Raw genomic sequence first — 19,222 nt, forward strand, 5'->3', positions numbered from 1 at the left:
CATCTTCATCACTTAAGACTTCCAACTATAGTTAGAAAGTTAAAAATCACATTACAAAACAATGCAAAAACTTTAAATCATGACTATCATAAAACATAATCCTTTGAAAGAGGCTAATAAATATTGACAAGACTATGATATCAACAAGAAAAACATTGACATGGCTTTATAAACGATTTCTTCAAATAGTCCTAGAGAAATTAATATGTTAATCATCATACTGCAAGACATCATGTTTTTTTAAAAAAACTTCATAAGAAATAATATTTTTTAAAAAATACCATGGGAAATGATGGGAAAAGGAATTTCACTGACACATTATTCTGAGTAGTCACATTCATGGCAATAAATACAGTTATAAAGCATATTAATTGTAATTAATTTGGTCATATGCATTATTTCAACATGAACAGTTTGAACAAAAGAAAATGTCCACCCATAATGTCATAAAGGTAATTGATTGAGAGAAGTAAATGTAAATCTAAAGAAACTGAACAAATAAAATGTCCCAAATTTAAAAAATGTGTGTAGACAATTTAGTTTTAGATTAGCAATAATGTGTCTTTTTATTTCATTAAAATTGAAAAAAATGACACATGTTAAAAAAAATACAGGAGTACCAAATGACAATTTCTCACAACTCTACTTTATTATAGTTTAATATATAGTAAATATTGACATGTGAAACCGATAAAAATAGTGAAGTAATAAAGTTCCAGTTGCGATCAAAAAATAAGTGAAAATTTTATGAATTGTAAAAACAAAATAGATTAATAGATTAATTTTTCTTTAACAAAAGTAAACTATAGAGATTTTTGCTATGAAATAATACTAAATTAAAAAAACCAAAATTAATTAAAGATTTGGTAGAGAAAGATAAATCTGAGTACTTCTATATAATAAATAATGTGATTTTTAACCAATTAGGTCATCAAAGAGGAATAAAGCAGATGATAGAATTGATGATGATGTAAGAAATGAGGGACAACCAACCATAAGTAAAGCATTAATACATTGTCAGATTATGTAGTTGATGCTTCGAAATGATGCCAAGTTCGTAGAAGCAGAGAGGCATGGAAAAGAAAGAAAATATATTTAACTTTTTTAATTAGTCATGTTGGCTAGGGAACAGGCCTATTTTTTTTGTTTCTTTGGTTTCTTTGCTCCATAGTTTTGAATTAAAATTGAAATGAGTTTATATCTTGTTGGCTAGGGAATTGAGATGGATCTATTTAAGTTTCTTTAACCCAATGTTTTGAATTAAATTGAAAATGAAGACATGTGTCAGATATATAAGAAGTCAGGTGTCATGTTATTAGAAGAAGTTGAGAAAAACCTTCTCATATTATATAAGATACTGTAGTTTAATAACACAACATAAGGAATGGTTTTTACAACAGCAGTTAAAGATGAGCTATATATAATAAATTATTCTATTAGCGAGATATATATTTATATTGAAACTAACAAATTATTCTTTTATTATTTAATTAAATTTTTTCAATTTTTACATTGGTTCAAATAAAATTAATCTGGTATTGGATCAATCAATACAAGTTAGTATGACAGAATTTTCAATGTAACAATTTCTATTTATTTTAAAATGATTGATTTACATCTCACCGATCTATCTCTCTTTATTTTATTTTTTAGTTTGGATGAAATTTTGTATCTGGTTGGATATATAAATATATATATAGTTATAATTAATTTTTGATATATAAATTAAAGGGTAAAATAGCAGATAAGTAAGATGTGATTTTGCACTTTAATGTGGCAAATAACATGTTTTTTTTAATAACTAAAAAGTTTTGGACTAAAGTCCATACATCCCTTCAGGTCCAAGATCAGAGCAAGTTATATGGTATCGTCTCAAATATCATGTTTTTCTGATGGATTTAAACATATTACATATATCACGTAAAAAGGTAAAAATAGGTTCATGACATATGAATCGTTTGCCCGAAAACCAACAAAGAAATGATAATCATATAGGTGAACAAAATTATCCTTTACCTATGGCTCATTCTCGTTGGATACTCATCTATTGATGTGGGTATTTATAGTCAACATATCAGTCAACTATGCTATATTATGATGTTAGTGACCACAAAACGTGTGTTGGAAATTGAGTTGATTGTAAATTTGCAATGGTCGGTGATCCATCAATTCAAATGACTGCAGCATGATTCATGTACCAAATAGTGTTCTCATAATTATCCGCAGTTTGAACCTAAGACCGAAAGAACCTTGGCGGCCACAGGCCACTTTACGCCTATATCATAATTCATGCTTTCATACAAATTTACTTATATATAGATAATTTCACAAGGGTCGGTGAGATATTTTTCAATTTGTAGCTTTTTTTCATTATTTTTTTCATCGAAGTTATATTAAGAACATAACAGATACAAACATATATAGAATTCAAAAAGGTGAAGATATATCTTATATAATATGAGAAAGTTTTTTTCTAACTTTGCCTGTCAATGCGACACTTGGCGTTCTATATTTATGATACATGTCTTTCTCACTAATCATAAATTAAACATTTTTTACATACTTTATTTTATTTATATCTTATATAGTGTATAGTTGGTTAAAAAAAATACGTTGTTACAAAAATATATTTTTTCCAACTTTTTAGTTTCAACATATAATATATTTCCTAATAAAAGCATATACCATATAACAAAAAAATAAAACTACTAATCAAACCAATTAAAACAAAAAAAAAGCTTTCATACTTTTAAAGTCAAAATTGTAACCAAGTTCATTTATGATAGACTAATTTTAAAATATAGAATATGTACTAATATATTTTTAAAAATCACATTGTATTCAATAATCATATATATTGTATTAAAGACAAAACTTAGATAAAAAAGAAACTACTGATCGAACCAATTAAAACAAAAAAAGTTTTCATATTTTAAAATAAAAATTGAAACCAAATTAATTTATGACAGACTAATTTAAAAATATAAAATATGTTCTAATATATTTTTAAAAATCACATTGTATTCACTAATCATATATATTGTATTAAAGACAAAACTCAGATTAAATTAAATTATATTTAATATTCTATAAGTTACAGTTTGACTGTCTTTAAACGTATGTACTAAAAGAAAAGAAAAATAACATAATTGCTTAATCACCCCATGAAATAGTAGGAAACAATAGTTTCACAAAATAATTTAATGGTAATTATAGTATATATTTTAAAATGATTAGAAAATAGATATAATATATCGAATCTAAAAATATTAAATTTGATACATTTTTCTTTTCATGAATTTTATTCAAAATTTAATGTGAGATATAATATAAGATATTTCATAAATTTTTATGACATGAGCCATATTTTAATATACATTATTCCAATTTTTTATATTAAGGGTTATTACCAGATTAGAGAGTAAACACTGGAGCATATGATAAATCATGAGTACAATTATTAAATATTCAAAATAATCATTGGTGATTCCTCTGTTACCTTGTAAAACATATTGTCTAGATTCATAATCTCATTAGTATAGTACAAAATTCAGGTTTTAGAAATTTAGTTTATTGATTGGATGAATTTGAGTCGGTCAGATTTTTTGTCCTCACATATCTTATTTTAAAATCATCAAAATCTGATGAAAAAGTCAACATATAGATATTATAAGTTTTTATATAGTTAATTAAAAAAGCATTTAGATGTAAGTTAAAATAAATTAGAAATGTAGCTATGTCAGAAAAATAATTGGAATGTATCTATTGTTGATATCAATTGTTCTAATTTTGTCTTCCCTTCCATCTACACCAATTGAAATGTTGGAGAATTCATTTTTTTGACAATTAAAAGAACATAAGAATAGAGACAAGGACCGAGAAATAACCCATAATCATAGAAGTATAACACATTCTAAGCAATCATATAGAGTTTCTAATTCACAAGATATTTGTTAGGAAGCTAACTGAAGAAAATCAAACCGTAGCAACATATTGTGGAGTCAAAAAGAAAATCAAATATCAAGATTGAGTTAAAGAATATATAAAGTTGTAAAACCACTCGCAAAAAGATAAATATTTATCAATTTTTTTTTTTTACGATCATATAAGTCTTGATCGCATCCATATATTACAGCTTTGGAAAAGATGTAGGGAAAGATGAGATTTATTTGGTAATATTTGTAAACAATTTTCAATACTCAATTTTCGTTTCGAATGTCTGATATATGGTCTCTATACAAATCTCATGTGTGCTAAGACTATCTCCAATATATATTCTATTTTTTTACTCTAAAGTAGAGCATAGTTTTTTCAATATGTCAATCTATTTTATACTAAAAAATGGAGTTAGTGTAAAAAATTAAAGTTGCATATAGGGTAATCGTACCATTTACTCTATTTTAGAGTAAGATATATAGTAGGGTTAGAGCAAATGTTACTCTATAACAAAGTTTTGACTTTAAAATAGAGTGGGTTGGAGATGCTTTAAGAACCTAACAATTTATCACAAAGCAGTAAAATCCAAAAACAACAAAATTTTGAGAGATTTAATTACTTCACTAAAAAAATTTCCGATATGTTTTGTTTATTTTATTTTGCATCCAAACATTATGAACCATATATAAAAAGGAACAAATATTAAAAAAATTTAAAAAATTCATATAAAAAATACATTTCTAAATTTAAAATATATCATAATTAATAAAAATTAAATTAAATATATCTCGTGTATCGCCCGAGCCTATTTCTAGTAAAATATATTTTTCAGTTTGTAGCTTAGAGAAAAAACAAAAAAAAGTAGTTCAAAGTAAACTAATAGTTCAAAGTCTCCGCTTTTGTCACAATCCTCACTTGGACTTGGTCTCCTATCCCCCTTCACCGTTTCCACCTCATATTTAGGCTTATATTTCTATCTTGATTGAAAAAACACTTCTTCTGTTCATCGATCAGACAAAAATCATGTATGATCCCCTCAGTTCTAGTTTGATCTTGTTCTTCCTCTTCTCCTTATTCCACCCTCTTCCTTGTACTTCAAGTAAAATGGATTCGTGTGGTGAGACTCTGTTTAAGTGTGGGAACATCACTGCCGGTTTCCCCTTCTGGAGCGGGAACCGTCCTGAACACTGCGGTGATCCATCGCTGGAGGTTCACTGCGACAAAAACAACATCACCTCTTTAAACATCTCAAACCATGTGTACCGAGTTTTCCATATAAATCAAACATCTTACACTCTTACACTTGCCAGAGCGGACCTGCAAGGACCATTTTGCTCCTCTGTATTCACCAACGTATCCTTGCCTCCAGAAGTTTTTGAGCTTTCGCCAACCTACAAAAGCCTCACCGTATTCTACCACTGCAAACCTTTTCGTCATTACTATTTGAGTTATACATGTCTAAAGAAAGGTCAGATCTCAGTGTCTGAAAAACCTGAACGTCCCGAGAGCTGCCATGACAGTTTCACCATGAACGTTCCTAAGAGTTTCGTTACAAATGAGAAAATTCTGAATATGACAAATTTGGAAAGTGTTTTAAGAAAAGGATTTGAGGTGAAGGTGAAGACAGATAAAACAACGTGTCAAGAATGTTCACTCCATCCACCACCTGGTAAGTTTCTTATGCATCTCTATCATTTCATATCAATTACTTAGACTTAGCTTAGACATATCAAAACAACTAGTAATCTATGTCTCTACTGCATGAAACGCATGTCCCTAGAGTATAATTATAATTTTTCAAAATCTGATATGATCAAATTGTTTACCAACCTATATTTGGCTTTAGATCGTCGATCAATTTAAAATACTACATCAATGGACTTATGTACCTAATAGTGTTCCCATACTCATCCGCAATTGGAACCTGAGACCTCATCAACTACGTGTGCGACACTTTGCCATAATACTTCATCTAGGCTTCCTCGAAATTTTTAGCGTAGAGAAAAGAACCAAAAATATTTTAAAAGTAAACTAATACTGACATCCGAAGTCTCCGCTTCTGTCACTATTCAATTCTCACTTGACTTGGTCTTCAGGCCTTTCACAGTTTCCACCTCATCTTTATGCTTATCTTTCACTCTGTTTAAAGAACCTCTTCTGCTCTTCTCAACACAAACCAAACCCAGAAGACACACTATCCATAGATCTGAAACGAAACATGTACAATCTCCCCACTTCTTGTCTGTTCTTTCTCTTTCTCTTATCCTTATTTCACCCTCTTCCTTGTACTTCAAGTAAACAAGTACATGAGTGGTGTGAAGCTCAGTTTCAGTGTGGTAACATAACCGCTGGTTTCCCCTTCTGGGGAGGGAATCGTCACAAAGATTGCGGTCATCCATTGCTAGAGCTTCACTGCCACAAAAACAACATCACCTCTCTATTCATCTCAAAAGAAGAATACTATGTTTTTCATCTAAATCAAAAATCTAACACTCTTACAATTGCCAGAGCAGAGCTTCTAAGTTCTTTTTGCTCCTCTTTTAACTTGGAAAAATCGGTGCCTCCAGAAATTTTCGAGCTTTCGCCAGCATACAAAAACCTCACCGTTTTCTACCTCTGCCTCTCTCCTACGCATAACCTTTTCAGTCATACATGTCCTGAGATTGGTCCAATCTCAGCGTCTGAAAACCCTAAACATCATATGTCCTGCCTTTCCAGTTGCACCGTAAACGTTCCTAGGATTTTCTTCACAAAGGAGAAAGAGTTGAATATGACCAAATTGGAAAGGGTTTTAAAACAAGGATTTGAGGTGAAGCTGACGGTCGATAAGAAAGCGTGCCAGAAATGTTCATCATCTCATGGAATCTGTAGCTTCAAAGAAACATTTCCGTATGCATTTAAATGCATTCCAATCGATCAACCAATTGGTAAGTTTCATATCCATTTTCTTCATTTTATGCTCAAGTAGCAGTTTGGTTCTTCTTATGAGCCTATGAGATATATGCAGTATGAGCATGGTGGTAAAACTCAAGATATTTATTGAGTTTTTTTCACCCTACTCTGACATATCAAACAACTAGTTAGCTGTATCACTAATTGAATTTTCTTCTTCCACGTCAGTCAATTTTCGTACTAAATGGTTTTATTTCCATAGTCAATTTCTCTGCAATTTCTTTAATTTCTATATATATAATACTTTTTTTTTTTAAGTTTCTAAGAGTGCATAAATGACTAACGTACCTGATACCCCCAAACCTTGGACACTTTGCAAAAGCCAAAAGGCCTATATCAGGATTCATGCACCGTATAGTGTTCCCACAATTTCCTTGAATAGAGAGTTTCACAATAGTAAGAGCAGTCTTTCAATTTTTTTAAAAAAAAAATTGGAAAAAGAGAAAACAAAGAAGAAAATATTTTCAAAGTAAACTATTAGAGACATCCAAAGTCTCTCTGCTTTTGTCACTATCCAACTTGACTTGGTCCTAAGTCTCTTCACCGTACGTTTCCACGACATCTCTCTATGCTTATCTCTCTCTTTATTTAAACTGATCTTCTCGACACAAACTAAACCCAATAGACACAGTTTTCATCGACCACAACAAAATCATGTACTATCTCCCCAATTCTTCTCTAGTCTTGTTCATCCTCTTCTCCTTATTTTACCCTTTTCCTTGTGATTCAAGTAAACATGAACATGGGTCATGCAAAACTCATCAGTTTCAGTGTGGGAGCATTACCGCCGGTTTCCCTTTCTGGGGAGGGGATCGTCACAAACATTGCGGTCATCCATCCCTGGAGCTTCACTGCGAGAAAAACATCAGTTCTTTACTCATTTCAGACCATCTGTACCATGTTCTCCATATAAATCAAACATCCTACACCCTTACACTTGTCAGTCGAGACCTACTGCAAGAGCCTTTTTGCTCCTCTACATTCACCAACGAAACCTTACCTCCAGAGCTTTTCAACCTTTTGCCAACCTACAAGAGCGTTACATTCCACCGTTCACATGTTTATCCTCACCGTTCGATTTATACATGTCGTGAGATAGGTAAGATCTTCGTGTCTGAGAACCATTTATATAAGACCTGCCTTTCCAGTTTCACCGTGAAGGTTCCTATGAGTTTCCTTACAAAAAAGAAAGTGTTGGATCTGCAAGTTTTGGAAAGTGTTTTAAGACAAGGATTTGAGGTGAAGGTGAAGATCGATGAGAAAAGTTGTCAAGAATGTTCATCCTCTCATGAAATCTGTAGCTACGATGAAACCTTGCCATCTGGAGTTAAATGCAATCCACCAACTGGTAAGTTTCTTATGCTGGGCTAGCGACTTTACTTCTAATAACCCTAACTTATGCAGTATGAGCATGGTTTGAGAAACTGAAACCTAAAATCACAGTTTGACAAGTCTTTCTCTTCCTGAATACCATATTATTTTTAATTAACCCTTTAATTTGACATACCAAACAACTACTAAGCTTATTTCTCCAAGTAATTTCGGTTTTGATCTTCCTCTAATAATTTTCACACGTTTAGACATAGCTTAGTAGTGAGCTTATAAAGAGAAGGTGATCAAGATATAAACTTCTTGGTTTGAAATTCTCCTCCAACAAGGGATGATATATGATGGAGTCGTCTATCAACTTAAATAAGTGGCTCTTTCCTCTTTACATGTTCAAGATATAAACTTCTTGGTTTGACATTTTCCTCCAACAAGGGATGATATATGATGGAGTCGTCTATCAACTTAAATAAGTGGCTCTTTCCTCTTTACATGTAATGTTCCCACAATTTTTCTAAAAAGAGAGTTTCACAATGGTAACATAAGTCTTCGAAAATTTTAGCTTTTGAGAAAAGAGAATACAAAGAATAAAAAGTCTTCCAAAGTAAACTAATAATGACACGCCAAGTCTCCCGTTTCAAGTGTCTCTCTTTATTTCTTTGTTTAAATCATTTCTTTTGCTCTCTCAACATAAACCAAACACAAAAGACACACTGTTCCATAGATCTCAACAAATCATGTACTATCTCTCAACTTCTTGTCTGTTCTTGTTCTTCCTTTTCTCCTTATTTCACTCTCTTCTCTGTGCTTCAAATGAAAAAGAACTTGGGTGGTGCGAAGCTAAGTTTCAGTGTGGGAATATCGCTGCTGGTTTCCCCTTCTCCGGTGGGAGTCGTCCCCAAGTTTGCGGTCATCCATTGCTGGAGCTTAACTGCTATAAAAACATTACCTCTTTAATCATCTCAAACCATCTTTACAATGTTCTCCAAATAGATCAAACATCTAAGACTCTTAGACTTGCTAGAGCAGAGCTTCAAGGTTCTTTTTGTAACGCTACTTTCACAGCCACCACAACCTTGCCTCCCGAAATCTTTGAGCTTTCATCGACCTACAAGAGCCTCAATGTTTTCTACCTCTGCGACACTAAGCTTTCTTACCAATCCTGTTATACTTGTCCTGGTAGAGGTCCTGTCTCGGTCTCTCAAAACCTTGATTATCATAAGTCCTGTCAAGGCATTTTTACTATTAACGTTCCTAAGAGCTTCGTACCAGAAGAAAAAGAGTTGAGTTTGGTACATCTCGAAAGTACTTTAAGTAAAGGGTTTGAGGTGAAGTTGAAGATTGATGAGAAAGTTTGTCATGAAAAATGTTCATCCTCTGGTGGTACTTGCGGCTTCGAAAATTCCACACAAATTTGCTGCAAGGAAGCCTCATCCTCAAGTTGCTATAATCTCCATCCACATGATGGTAAGTTTCTTATACATCATCATCGTTTTAGTAGCCGTCTTAGTTTTGGTTTTGCTTGTATAACCGGTATATCTCCCTCCTAAGAGCAACACAACCTTTAGAAAAATCTAGATAACACCACTACCCCCAAAACCCACTCTGTAAAATGGTCCTATAATCATTTATTTGAATCTTCTTCTATCTCAAACAAATTAGCATTAACTTAGCAGTCTAGCTCTCTTACACTTTTTCTTCTTCTCTTTGCCTTATCCCACACTCCATTTTTTTCTTCCCCACAATATCCTTTTTTTTTTGACAATACCCACAATATCGTTAAATTCTCTAGAACTGATAAAAACCATTGGACCAAACTAGGACATGGTTTGTGCGCTGGTCAATTTATGCAAAAATTAAAAGGGTCCTACTTTTATGATATTCTTTTTCCCATTAGGTTCTTTCTGAGAAAATTCCAAACACCTGACTTTGAAAGTCGTCGTACTGAAAAAAACAAAAGAGTAAAAATTAAAAAATAAAAGACGAAGAAGAGTCCAAAGTGGGAACTCGTTTTATATTCTATAAAAAACAATGATAAAAAACTCGTTTTGAATCACACTATTCGCATTATCGTTTATCAATATAAATAGGAGTACCATTCAAAGTCGTCGTCGTAAGCCACCTAATTCCAAAAGAAACTTCGATTTTGAAAATATAAAATTCCAGATAGAAAACATTAAATGAAAATATTAAAGTGAAGGTTGGTCGAAAAAAGACCAAAAACAAACATGTGTTCCTTTTAGTTCAAGTCTTACAAAAAAACCAAGACATATTCCCAATTGCTTCATCTCTTCGTCTTCTTCTCCTTCTTCACCATTTTCTTTATTCACCTGCAACTGCTACACAATGATCAATTTGTCTCCTTCCCTATCAAAATCTATATCCTATAGCTTCATATGGATGCTCTTTGTCATCCTCCCATCTTATGTTTTCTCAGCTGAGCAGCATCACGTACTCTGCAGTCCCTCGTTTAGTTGTGGCAATCAGAGCGGTCTCTTGTACCCTTTCTGGATTCCTGGCAGAAAAGACTGCGGTCACCCCGACTTCGAGCTCGACTGTAGCGGAGGATTTCCAGAGCTTAGCATTTCCTCTGTGAAATTCCAAATCCTAGCGGCGAACTATACCTCTGGTATCATAAAACTTGCCAGATCCGATTATAGCGATGATCCATGTTCCCAAGATTCTTTAAAGATTTCTTTCAACGAAACGGTTCTTCCAATTGCTCCTACCACCGACTGGCTGTCCGTTTATTACAACTGCGACCAAGACTTTTCACCATTTGTTAATGCTACTTATGTGAAAGAGCTCGAGTGTGGGGATGATGATAGAAGAAATTACTACGTGACGAGAAACCTAGTGTCCTCTCTACTTGAAGGGTACAGTTCGGTTTTCATAGACTTTAGGAGATCTTGCAGTATATACATTAATATTCCCGCATCTAGAACCGCACTGAACACACTCGAGAGCTTTCCAAGTACGGATAATCTAAATAAGGCGTTTAAAGAGAGTTTCGAGGTTGGAGTTAACTTAGATTGTAAGAAGTGCAGAGACTCTGGGGGTTCTTGTGGATATAATCACATACTTACCACGAGTGGGTTTGTCTGCTATTGTATAGATGATCAGCCAGGTAACGGTGTTTGCGGTTCTACAGACAAGGGTAAGGATATCTTGCCTACTAATTCTAATTTCCTAATGGTTCTTCCTCAATAACCACCACTTTTCCCTTCTTTAAATCTCCCTACTCACCCACAAACCTTTTCACTAGATCATCCACAGAACATCCTTACAGTTTCTGATTAAAGTATATATAGAAGAAAGAATCTCAAGTTTTTTCATTTATAGTTCTGTTATTAGTTTCAACTAACCTTTTTCTGGTGCCATTCCATTTTTGATGCAGTTGGAAAGAAGTCTACTAAAGCAAATACAGGTGCTCCCTTTTTTCATGTTCTTTGGCAACAACTGATTTGATTAACATAGGCAACATCACAGACTTATTACGATTTCCTTTTCTTTTATCCTTCTCTAGGTATTATTGCAGCTGCTGTATCTATATCGGCGCTGGCTCTCATAGTCGCATGTGTGTTCTTACTCATCAGACGGAGAAGAAAGACACAAGAAGCTCAATACACAAGCAAGGACTTGCCAACAACATCATACTCGAGTAGAGAAACATCAAGAAATCCAACTTCCACAACAATCTCCTCTAGTAGCAATCACTCTTATCTTCCCTCAATGTCAATCTCTAACCTTCCAAACGGAAGCGACTACTACGGAGTTCAAGTCTTCAGCTACGAAGAACTTGAAGAAGCAACCGAGAATTTCTCCAGAGAGCTCGGAGATGGTGGCTTCGGTACAGTCTACTACGGCATGTTAAAAGACGGACGAGCGGTAGCAGTGAAACGCCTCTACGAAAGATCGCTAAAACGCGTAGAACAGTTCAAGAACGAGATCGAAATCTTGAAAAGGATAAAACATCAGAATCTTGTGATACTCTACGGATGCACATCAAGACACAGCAGAGAGCTTCTACTAGTCTATGAGTACATCTCAAACGGAACACTCGCTGAACATCTCCACGGCGACCGCGCAGAAGCTCGTCCTCTTAGCTGGTCAACCCGATTAAACGTCGCAATCGAAACCGCAAGCGCATTATCCTTCCTCCACAAATCAGGTACAAAACAACATCAAACATCCTAAAATTCACAGTACATTTGCAAATTTCTCACAATGTGTTTATACAGAGATCATACACAGAGATGTCAAAACTACAAACATACTCCTAGAAGATAACTACCAAGTCAAAGTAGCCGATTTCGGACTTTCGCGATTATTTCCAATGGATCAAACACATATCTCAACTGCACCACAAGGCACACCAGGCTATGTAGATCCAGAGTATTACCAATGTTACAGATTAAACGAGAAGAGCGACGTATACAGCTTCGGAGTGGTACTAACCGAACTAATATCATCGAAAGAAGCGGTGGACATAACTCGACACCGTCACGATATTAACCTCGCGAACATGGCCGTATCCAAAATCCAGAACAACGCGTTGCACGAGCTCGTGGATCCGAGTTTAGGGTTTGAGAAGGATTTAGATGTGAGGAGGGAGATGATGTCTGTGGCGGAGCTGGCGTTTCGGTGTTTGCAACAGGAGAGAGAGGTTAGACCTTCGATGGATGAGATTGTGGAGATTTTGAAAGGGATTAAGGATGGGGAGAAGCGTGTTGGGGTGGTTGAGTCTACTCCGGATGTTGTTGATATTGAACGTGGTGGTGATGATGTTGGATTGTTGAGAAATAGTGTTCCGCCGCCGATTTCGCCGGAGACTGATAAGTGGACGAGTAGTTCTGATACGGCGGCGAGTTTGTAAATTAGGAATCGTCCGTGAACTGTAAGTGTTCTTTTTTTAATAATTATTATTGTTTTCCTTTTTTGGACGAGACTGTGTATTAAGAAATGGACCTATTTGTTCTATTTCTGTGATAACGTTTTTTTTTGGTTACAAACTAAAATGACATTACTATTTCTAGAGATGTACATTCCAATAATCGTCATATTCTTAATATTCTACCACATTAGTCTTATAGGGAAAATGTATGAGTAACTCATAATGAGTTATAGCAAAATTAGAAATTTAACTAATGTTAAGTGGATTAATAATACACATTCTATTTTTATAAGATGGATAACAAACAACTCCATATCAAATCTATTTGTATAAAAATCGGTTCATAATTGGTTTGCAATAGATTTCTTCTATTTGAGTACGTGCATCACTACTAGATATACATTATGAATCATATATATAAAAGTAGAGTTTCAGTCTCTCCTTATTGATCCATTTGGCAATGCAATTTTAATATAAAAAAAATTTATATTAAAACACAAATTTAAAACAATTAATTTTCACATTTAACTCACATAATATAAAACTGAAATCTTTATACCTTCTCCTATAAATTATTCATTAACTTTATTTCTCCACTAAGTTGTATTAATCAATTGTATTAAAACAAAACAATAAATTAGAATTGTAACTCTCATTTTTCTAAATGTAATTTTTCATCATTTCTCTTCCTATAAATACTCATTATCTTATTCACTTAGTCTATCACTCTTTCATTCTCTCATCTTCTTCCACTACTCTCAAATCTCTTTTTTGTTTTGTTTTGTTTTTTTTTTATTGTTGTTATATAGGTTATAAAAAATCAAATCAAATATCATTGTAAAAGCTTAGTTTTAGAGTTTGTATGATATGTATATCTTATATATTTATTTTAATCTTTTAAAATGCTTATCTCCATTTTCTATTTTATATTAACATCTTATAAGTCATTATTTTCATACTTCCTTACAATATTCACCACACAATAAGATCATAAAGTTGAAATGATCCATATATAATTATCTATTATGTCTTTGGTTATCTCACATATTCATGTATCATTTTCAATAATTTATAAAGATCAATATAATATTTAAAGATCAATATAATTATCCATTTATCCATTTATAAAGACTATTTTGTTTTGTGATCCAATTGTTAAATCTGCAGATATCAATATAATATATATATATATTTTTATGATTTGAGGTTTTTGAAAACAAAAAGAACATAATTAAACAATTGCTTTTTTGTGTCTTTAATCAAAATAAAAAATGATCCAAAAAACAAAACATATTCAACTGGAACTTAAATATAAAAATAAAATATAATTTTAAAAATATCATTTCACTAAATTCTCTAAAGATGAAACCATTAGTATGAAATCTAGCACTATAAATTAAATTGATGAGTGAAAACCAAAAAAAAATAAGTTATCCTTGGGATTTTAAAAATTATTGAGATTGAAGAATTCATATAATTTTATAAGAAAACTAATTTAGTTTGTCACTTAAAAAGTAATATTTTTTATTTTGAAATATTATGTGTAAGTGTTGAGTTTATATCAACAAACAACCAAATCATGTGAATTTTGATTCAGCCACTTGGTATTCCTTTTATTTTAGGTTATAAAAAATTAAAATATTTATTTATAATTAAAGACATGTAACTCCATTTAACTCAAATGTAACTCCTATCCAATAATTGTACATTAATTCATTCCTTCTACTAACTTATTATCTTTCAAGAGAAATTATTTTTGGTTAAATTTTAATACTTTTTATTTATTTTGGTTGGCTAAACTTATATTCATATTTTGGTTGGCTAAATTAATATATTTCTCATGTAAAATTATTGTTTATAATATATTTCTCATTTCAAAGTTTAAAGCAATATATCATATATATAAAAGTAAGGTTTTGGTCTCTCCTTATTGGTTGATTTTCATTTAATGTTTCTATTTTTTTTTTTTTTTTGCTTTCTAATTGCTTTAAACAATATTTAAGATCCAATAAACACAATACATTTAACTCACACATTAAAATAAAATTATTAACTGAAAATAAAATAAATTATGCATTAATCATATTCTACCACTCAATTTTATTCAAACACAATAAATTACTATTGTAACTCCATAGTTCTAAATGTAACTTCCATCATTTCTTATCATATAAATAAGCATTCTCTCAATCTATCATTCTCTCATATTGACATTCTTTTACTATCTCATTTTCACATTCTCTCATTCTCTTCTACAATACCTCAAATCATTTTTCGTTTTTTTTTGTTATTTTTGATTTCTTATTTTTGTTGTATAGGTTGTAAAAGAAAAAAAGTATATATCATTGTAAATTGTTAATGCTAAATTTTAATTTTAGAGACTACATGATATATATTTTACATTGTTTTTATTTTAAAAGATTTATCTCCTTTATCTAATTTGGATTATTATCTTATAAGTAATCATTATCTCTTCCTCTCCCACCAATATCAAATGTTGTTATATCTCATATGTGTTGTAAGAGTTTGATTCTATATTTTAATTTAGAAAGTATTATATATATATATAGATATTACATTGTTCTATTTTTTAAAGATTCATCTCCATTATCTAATTTGGATTACCATCTTATAGTAAACATTCTCTCCTCCTCTCCTACCAATATCAAATGTTGTTATATCTCATATGTGTTGTAACTTGTAAGAGTTTGATTTTATATTTTAATGTAGAAAGTATTATATATATTTAACATTGTTTTCAATTTTTATTTTATTTATATAAAAAACTATTTCTTTTATATTTCTTGCCTTTCTAATCTATTCATATTTACTTTTTAAATTTGCATAGTTAAATTTAAATTCACATATATTGGTTTTAACAAAACAATCAACTTTATTTGAGAATTAGATGTTCCTATTCATTTTTAAACGATCAATGTGTAACATATAAGCATTTTGTCTTGCAATCACAAGTTCCATTTCCATTGCTTAACTCCATAGTTAAACTATAATATATGTTGTCCTATTTGTAGGAATAACAACATACTTATTTAATTTATTTAAAAGAGCAGATGATTAAACGAAATAAACATTTCTCCAAATTTTATGATTTAATCAGTGAGTGTTCATAAAATCATATAAGAAAACTAAAATACTATATCACTTCAAATTTGGAAGGAAACACTTGGTATTTCTTTTTAAAAAAGTCAAGACACATATAAAAATTTATTAATATTTAACTCACTTTAAAGACATTAAAGGTCATTTAACTCAAAAATAACTTCTATCCAATAATTTCATACATTCCTCCCACAAATAAAAAAATATTCATATATGTTCAAGATTGTATTTAAATATTACATAATCTTTTAGTTAGCTAAATTTATAGTCACATATATACAATATATATACATAAGAATTTATATTACTTATTAACACCATAATTCGACCCATTATTTGCTTAACTGAATATTGGTTTCAAAGCCAACTAAAGAAAAACAGAAACGATCTTATTGATATTAGACCAAAACATGGGCATACAAACATAATCACTTACACGGAAGATATTTTAAAAAAATAACTTATTATTGCAACATGAAGAGTTTACATAAGCAGTTAATTAGAAAATCTATAATACAATAAATATATTGGAAACAATATCAGTCAATGATAAGATTGGATCCTCAAAAGCAAGAAACAACATCTTCATAATTCATAAAAAATAAACGCCACAATTATACACATCTGAACGAAATGGTATAAACATATAGTGTATAAATAAAAGTGATGGCAAAGCCCGTATATGCCTAATTAAAACGAAATAATACAAAAGAGAAAATGAAAAAGACCAAAAAAAAACAAGAAAATGTCAACTACAGCACAATCCACGCGTTGCGTGGGGAAGCACCTAGTAGTAATAAAAGCCAATCTACAAACCTACATATTTGTTTGCTCCAATCACCACAAACATTGGAATCCTATACAGTAAAACCTCTATAAATTAATAAGTTCGAGACCACAAAATTTTATTAATTTATAGAAGTTTTAATTTATCGATAAATTAACAATTATTAATTTATCGATAAATTAATATTTTATTAATTTATGAAGAGATTTTTAATTTTCATAATTTTTTAAAAAATTATATTATAAAATAAGATACTTTTGTTATCATTCATAATATTTAAGAATTTTCTTAATTTATAATCTTGGCTATCGTAATTGTTAAGTTTAGAGTTTAGGTAAAAATGATAAATGTTAGAAGTTTAGAGTTTTAGAAGAAATTGCTACTATCATTCATGGTAATGATTAAGTCAAAGAATATATTGTGGTAATTTTAGAATCAAATACATGTAAGGAAGCAATTATCGCATTTATGATTCTCCATAATTTTTGGATGCGATTTGAGAAGACGGTAATGAAAAAGATTAGAGATGATCTCCAATAAGAATGCAAATTCAAGAATATGAAAACAACAATAGAGTCATATTTCACTAGATTTTCTTAGATATATATATATATATATATATATATATATCAATATTAGCTTGATTATTAATTTATGATATTGATGGGACCATATTTTTACATAGGATTTCTGAAAAAATTATTATCTTATTAATTTATCGAAATGTATCAATTTTTACACCGGCCCAACTCGGGACCGGAAGAATTTATTAATTTATAGCGAATATTAATTTAAAGAGTATTAATTTATAGAGGTTCTACTGTAACTAACAAAATTAGATCGAAATAGTAAAACATTTACGGTGATTAGATACTCAACCCACAATTTATATTTTTTTTTCCTCTTAAAATTTGTAGACTTGACAAAAATTAAACATATGGATTCATAAAATAAGTTTTTGAGTATACATATGTTGTAAAAAAGAACTTCATCCATCTTCTTTATGTTTCATATAGGTTTTGAATCTAACTTGTATCTAAGGGATTTGATGTTAATTTGTTTTTTTTTTTCTTTTCAACAAATTTTTATCTGTTATCTCTTTGGTCTTTTATTAAAAAGAAATCAGCCCCATTAATTTTATTTTAATATATAAACAAAAAGAGAAATTCGCTGGCATATTAAATAATAAATATCATATCAAATATCCCCAAAAAAAAAGTAAACAACACTCATTCTAACTGCCACGTGTAACCTATCTTCTTCAAGAATGGTGCCGATCCTAGTCACCCTTATTCCCTTTACCTCCACTACGAGTACACTCATACACTCACACGAAGCAACGAATCGAATCCAACAACACTAAACCAATCCAAATGATCAACACAGAGATCAAATCACAAAAATGTCTCTGCAAAAATTCAAGCTTCTCGCTACTCAATGCAGCACCGTCGCGGAGAGTCCAACGCGTAGTCCAGTCATCCACCTCCGCCGCCGTAAAACGCTGCGTTTACTACTCACCCGATCATCATCAGATCGGTGGCGGTTACCTGAGATCCAAAACAACGTAGACGAATCGAATAAATCAGATAAGAGAGGTAAGATCCGATCTCGAAGGAAGCTGAGAGAGCTTTTTGTATCGTCGCCTCCGTTTGAGGAAAGTAGTGTCGGCGGCGGCGGAGGAGGCGATAAGGGGAAGAAGAAGATGGAGGTGGAGATGGAGAGGGACGATGTAACGGTTAACGGCGTTGAGAATAATAACGGAGGTTTTGGTGGAGAAGAGATAACGGCGGCTCGGAGTGTGGGCTTTAACGGGTCTGTTAGGAGGCCCATGTCGTCTGTTACACTTCGATGTAGGTTACTTCGACGAGCTTGGCGTCCAGTTCTTGTAACTATTCCTGAACAGTAAAACTCTTGAAACAAAATAAACTTATTTAACATCTTTCGTCGGTTGTTTATATTTTCTTTGTTCTTGATTTCGCCTGATTTTTTTTTCCCAATTCGTTTGTGAAAATATTATTTCTTGGTCTAGGTGTTAGGTCTTATTATTGCAAGTTTTTCGTGAAAAATTGCAGTAATAATTTAGTGGTTTGATGAGGATATTGACAAGTTCGAACAATTACTGTATTCTGAATTTGATCATACAATGAGAGAGAGTTTATAACAATTTGTTTTCATTTAAAGAATTGGCCTACAACGTTGTCACGATC

At 31.4% G+C, this 19,222-nt stretch overlaps 2 protein-coding genes, 1 long non-coding RNA gene and 1 pseudogene across 8 annotated transcripts; 3 read left to right on the plus strand and 1 right to left on the minus strand.

The window, feature by feature from the left end:
• Positions 1–4,754: 4,754 nt before the first annotated feature.
• On the plus strand, positions 4,755–13,251 carry LOC104787685 (LEAF RUST 10 DISEASE-RESISTANCE LOCUS RECEPTOR-LIKE PROTEIN KINASE-like 1.4). 5 transcript variants are annotated; one of them, XM_087451028.1, is made up of 5 exons: positions 6,019–6,863; positions 10,652–11,371; positions 11,612–11,641; positions 11,741–12,385; positions 12,456–13,251. In XM_087451028.1, exons 1-5 carry the CDS (start codon positions 6,155–6,157, stop codon positions 13,088–13,090), a joined length of 2,739 nt encoding a protein of 912 aa, XP_087307154.1. In that variant the 5' UTR covers positions 6,019–6,154; the 3' UTR covers positions 13,091–13,251. The 5 variants fall into 5 exon arrangements, with proteins under 5 accessions (XP_010511594.1, XP_019101572.1, XP_087307154.1 ...); XM_087451027.1 differs by lacking the exon at positions 6,019–6,863 and adding an exon at positions 8,787–9,681; XM_010513292.3 differs by lacking the exons at positions 6,019–6,863; positions 10,652–11,371 and adding an exon at positions 4,755–5,605.
• Positions 7,522–8,770, plus strand: LOC147944696 (LEAF RUST 10 DISEASE-RESISTANCE LOCUS RECEPTOR-LIKE PROTEIN KINASE-like 1.4 pseudogene; annotated as a pseudogene). The gene is made up of 2 exons (XR_015557687.1): positions 7,522–8,584; positions 8,689–8,770. The product of XR_015557687.1 is annotated as an LEAF RUST 10 DISEASE-RESISTANCE LOCUS RECEPTOR-LIKE PROTEIN KINASE-like 1.4 pseudogene (transcript).
• On the minus strand, positions 10,341–11,712 carry LOC147944697 (uncharacterized). The gene is made up of 2 exons (XR_015557688.1): positions 11,580–11,712; positions 10,341–10,970 (listed from the first exon to the last, which is right to left on the minus strand). It is a non-coding gene; the product is annotated as an uncharacterized LOC147944697 (long non-coding RNA).
• A 4,995-nt stretch (positions 13,252–18,246) lies between the features above and the next one.
• Positions 18,247–18,954, plus strand: LOC104787686 (uncharacterized). Its single transcript, XM_010513293.3, has one exon. The coding sequence runs from the start codon at positions 18,418–18,420 to the stop codon at positions 18,919–18,921; it is 504 nt and encodes a 167-aa protein (XP_010511595.1). The 5' UTR covers positions 18,247–18,417; the 3' UTR covers positions 18,922–18,954.
• The last annotated feature ends 268 nt before the right edge of the window (positions 18,955–19,222 follow it).

The sequence above is a fragment of the Camelina sativa genome, chromosome 5 (genome assembly GCF_030686135.1).
Source record: "Camelina sativa cultivar CO46 ecotype springtype chromosome 5, ASM3068613v1".
Classification (NCBI taxonomy): domain Eukaryota; kingdom Viridiplantae; phylum Streptophyta; class Magnoliopsida; order Brassicales; family Brassicaceae; genus Camelina; species Camelina sativa.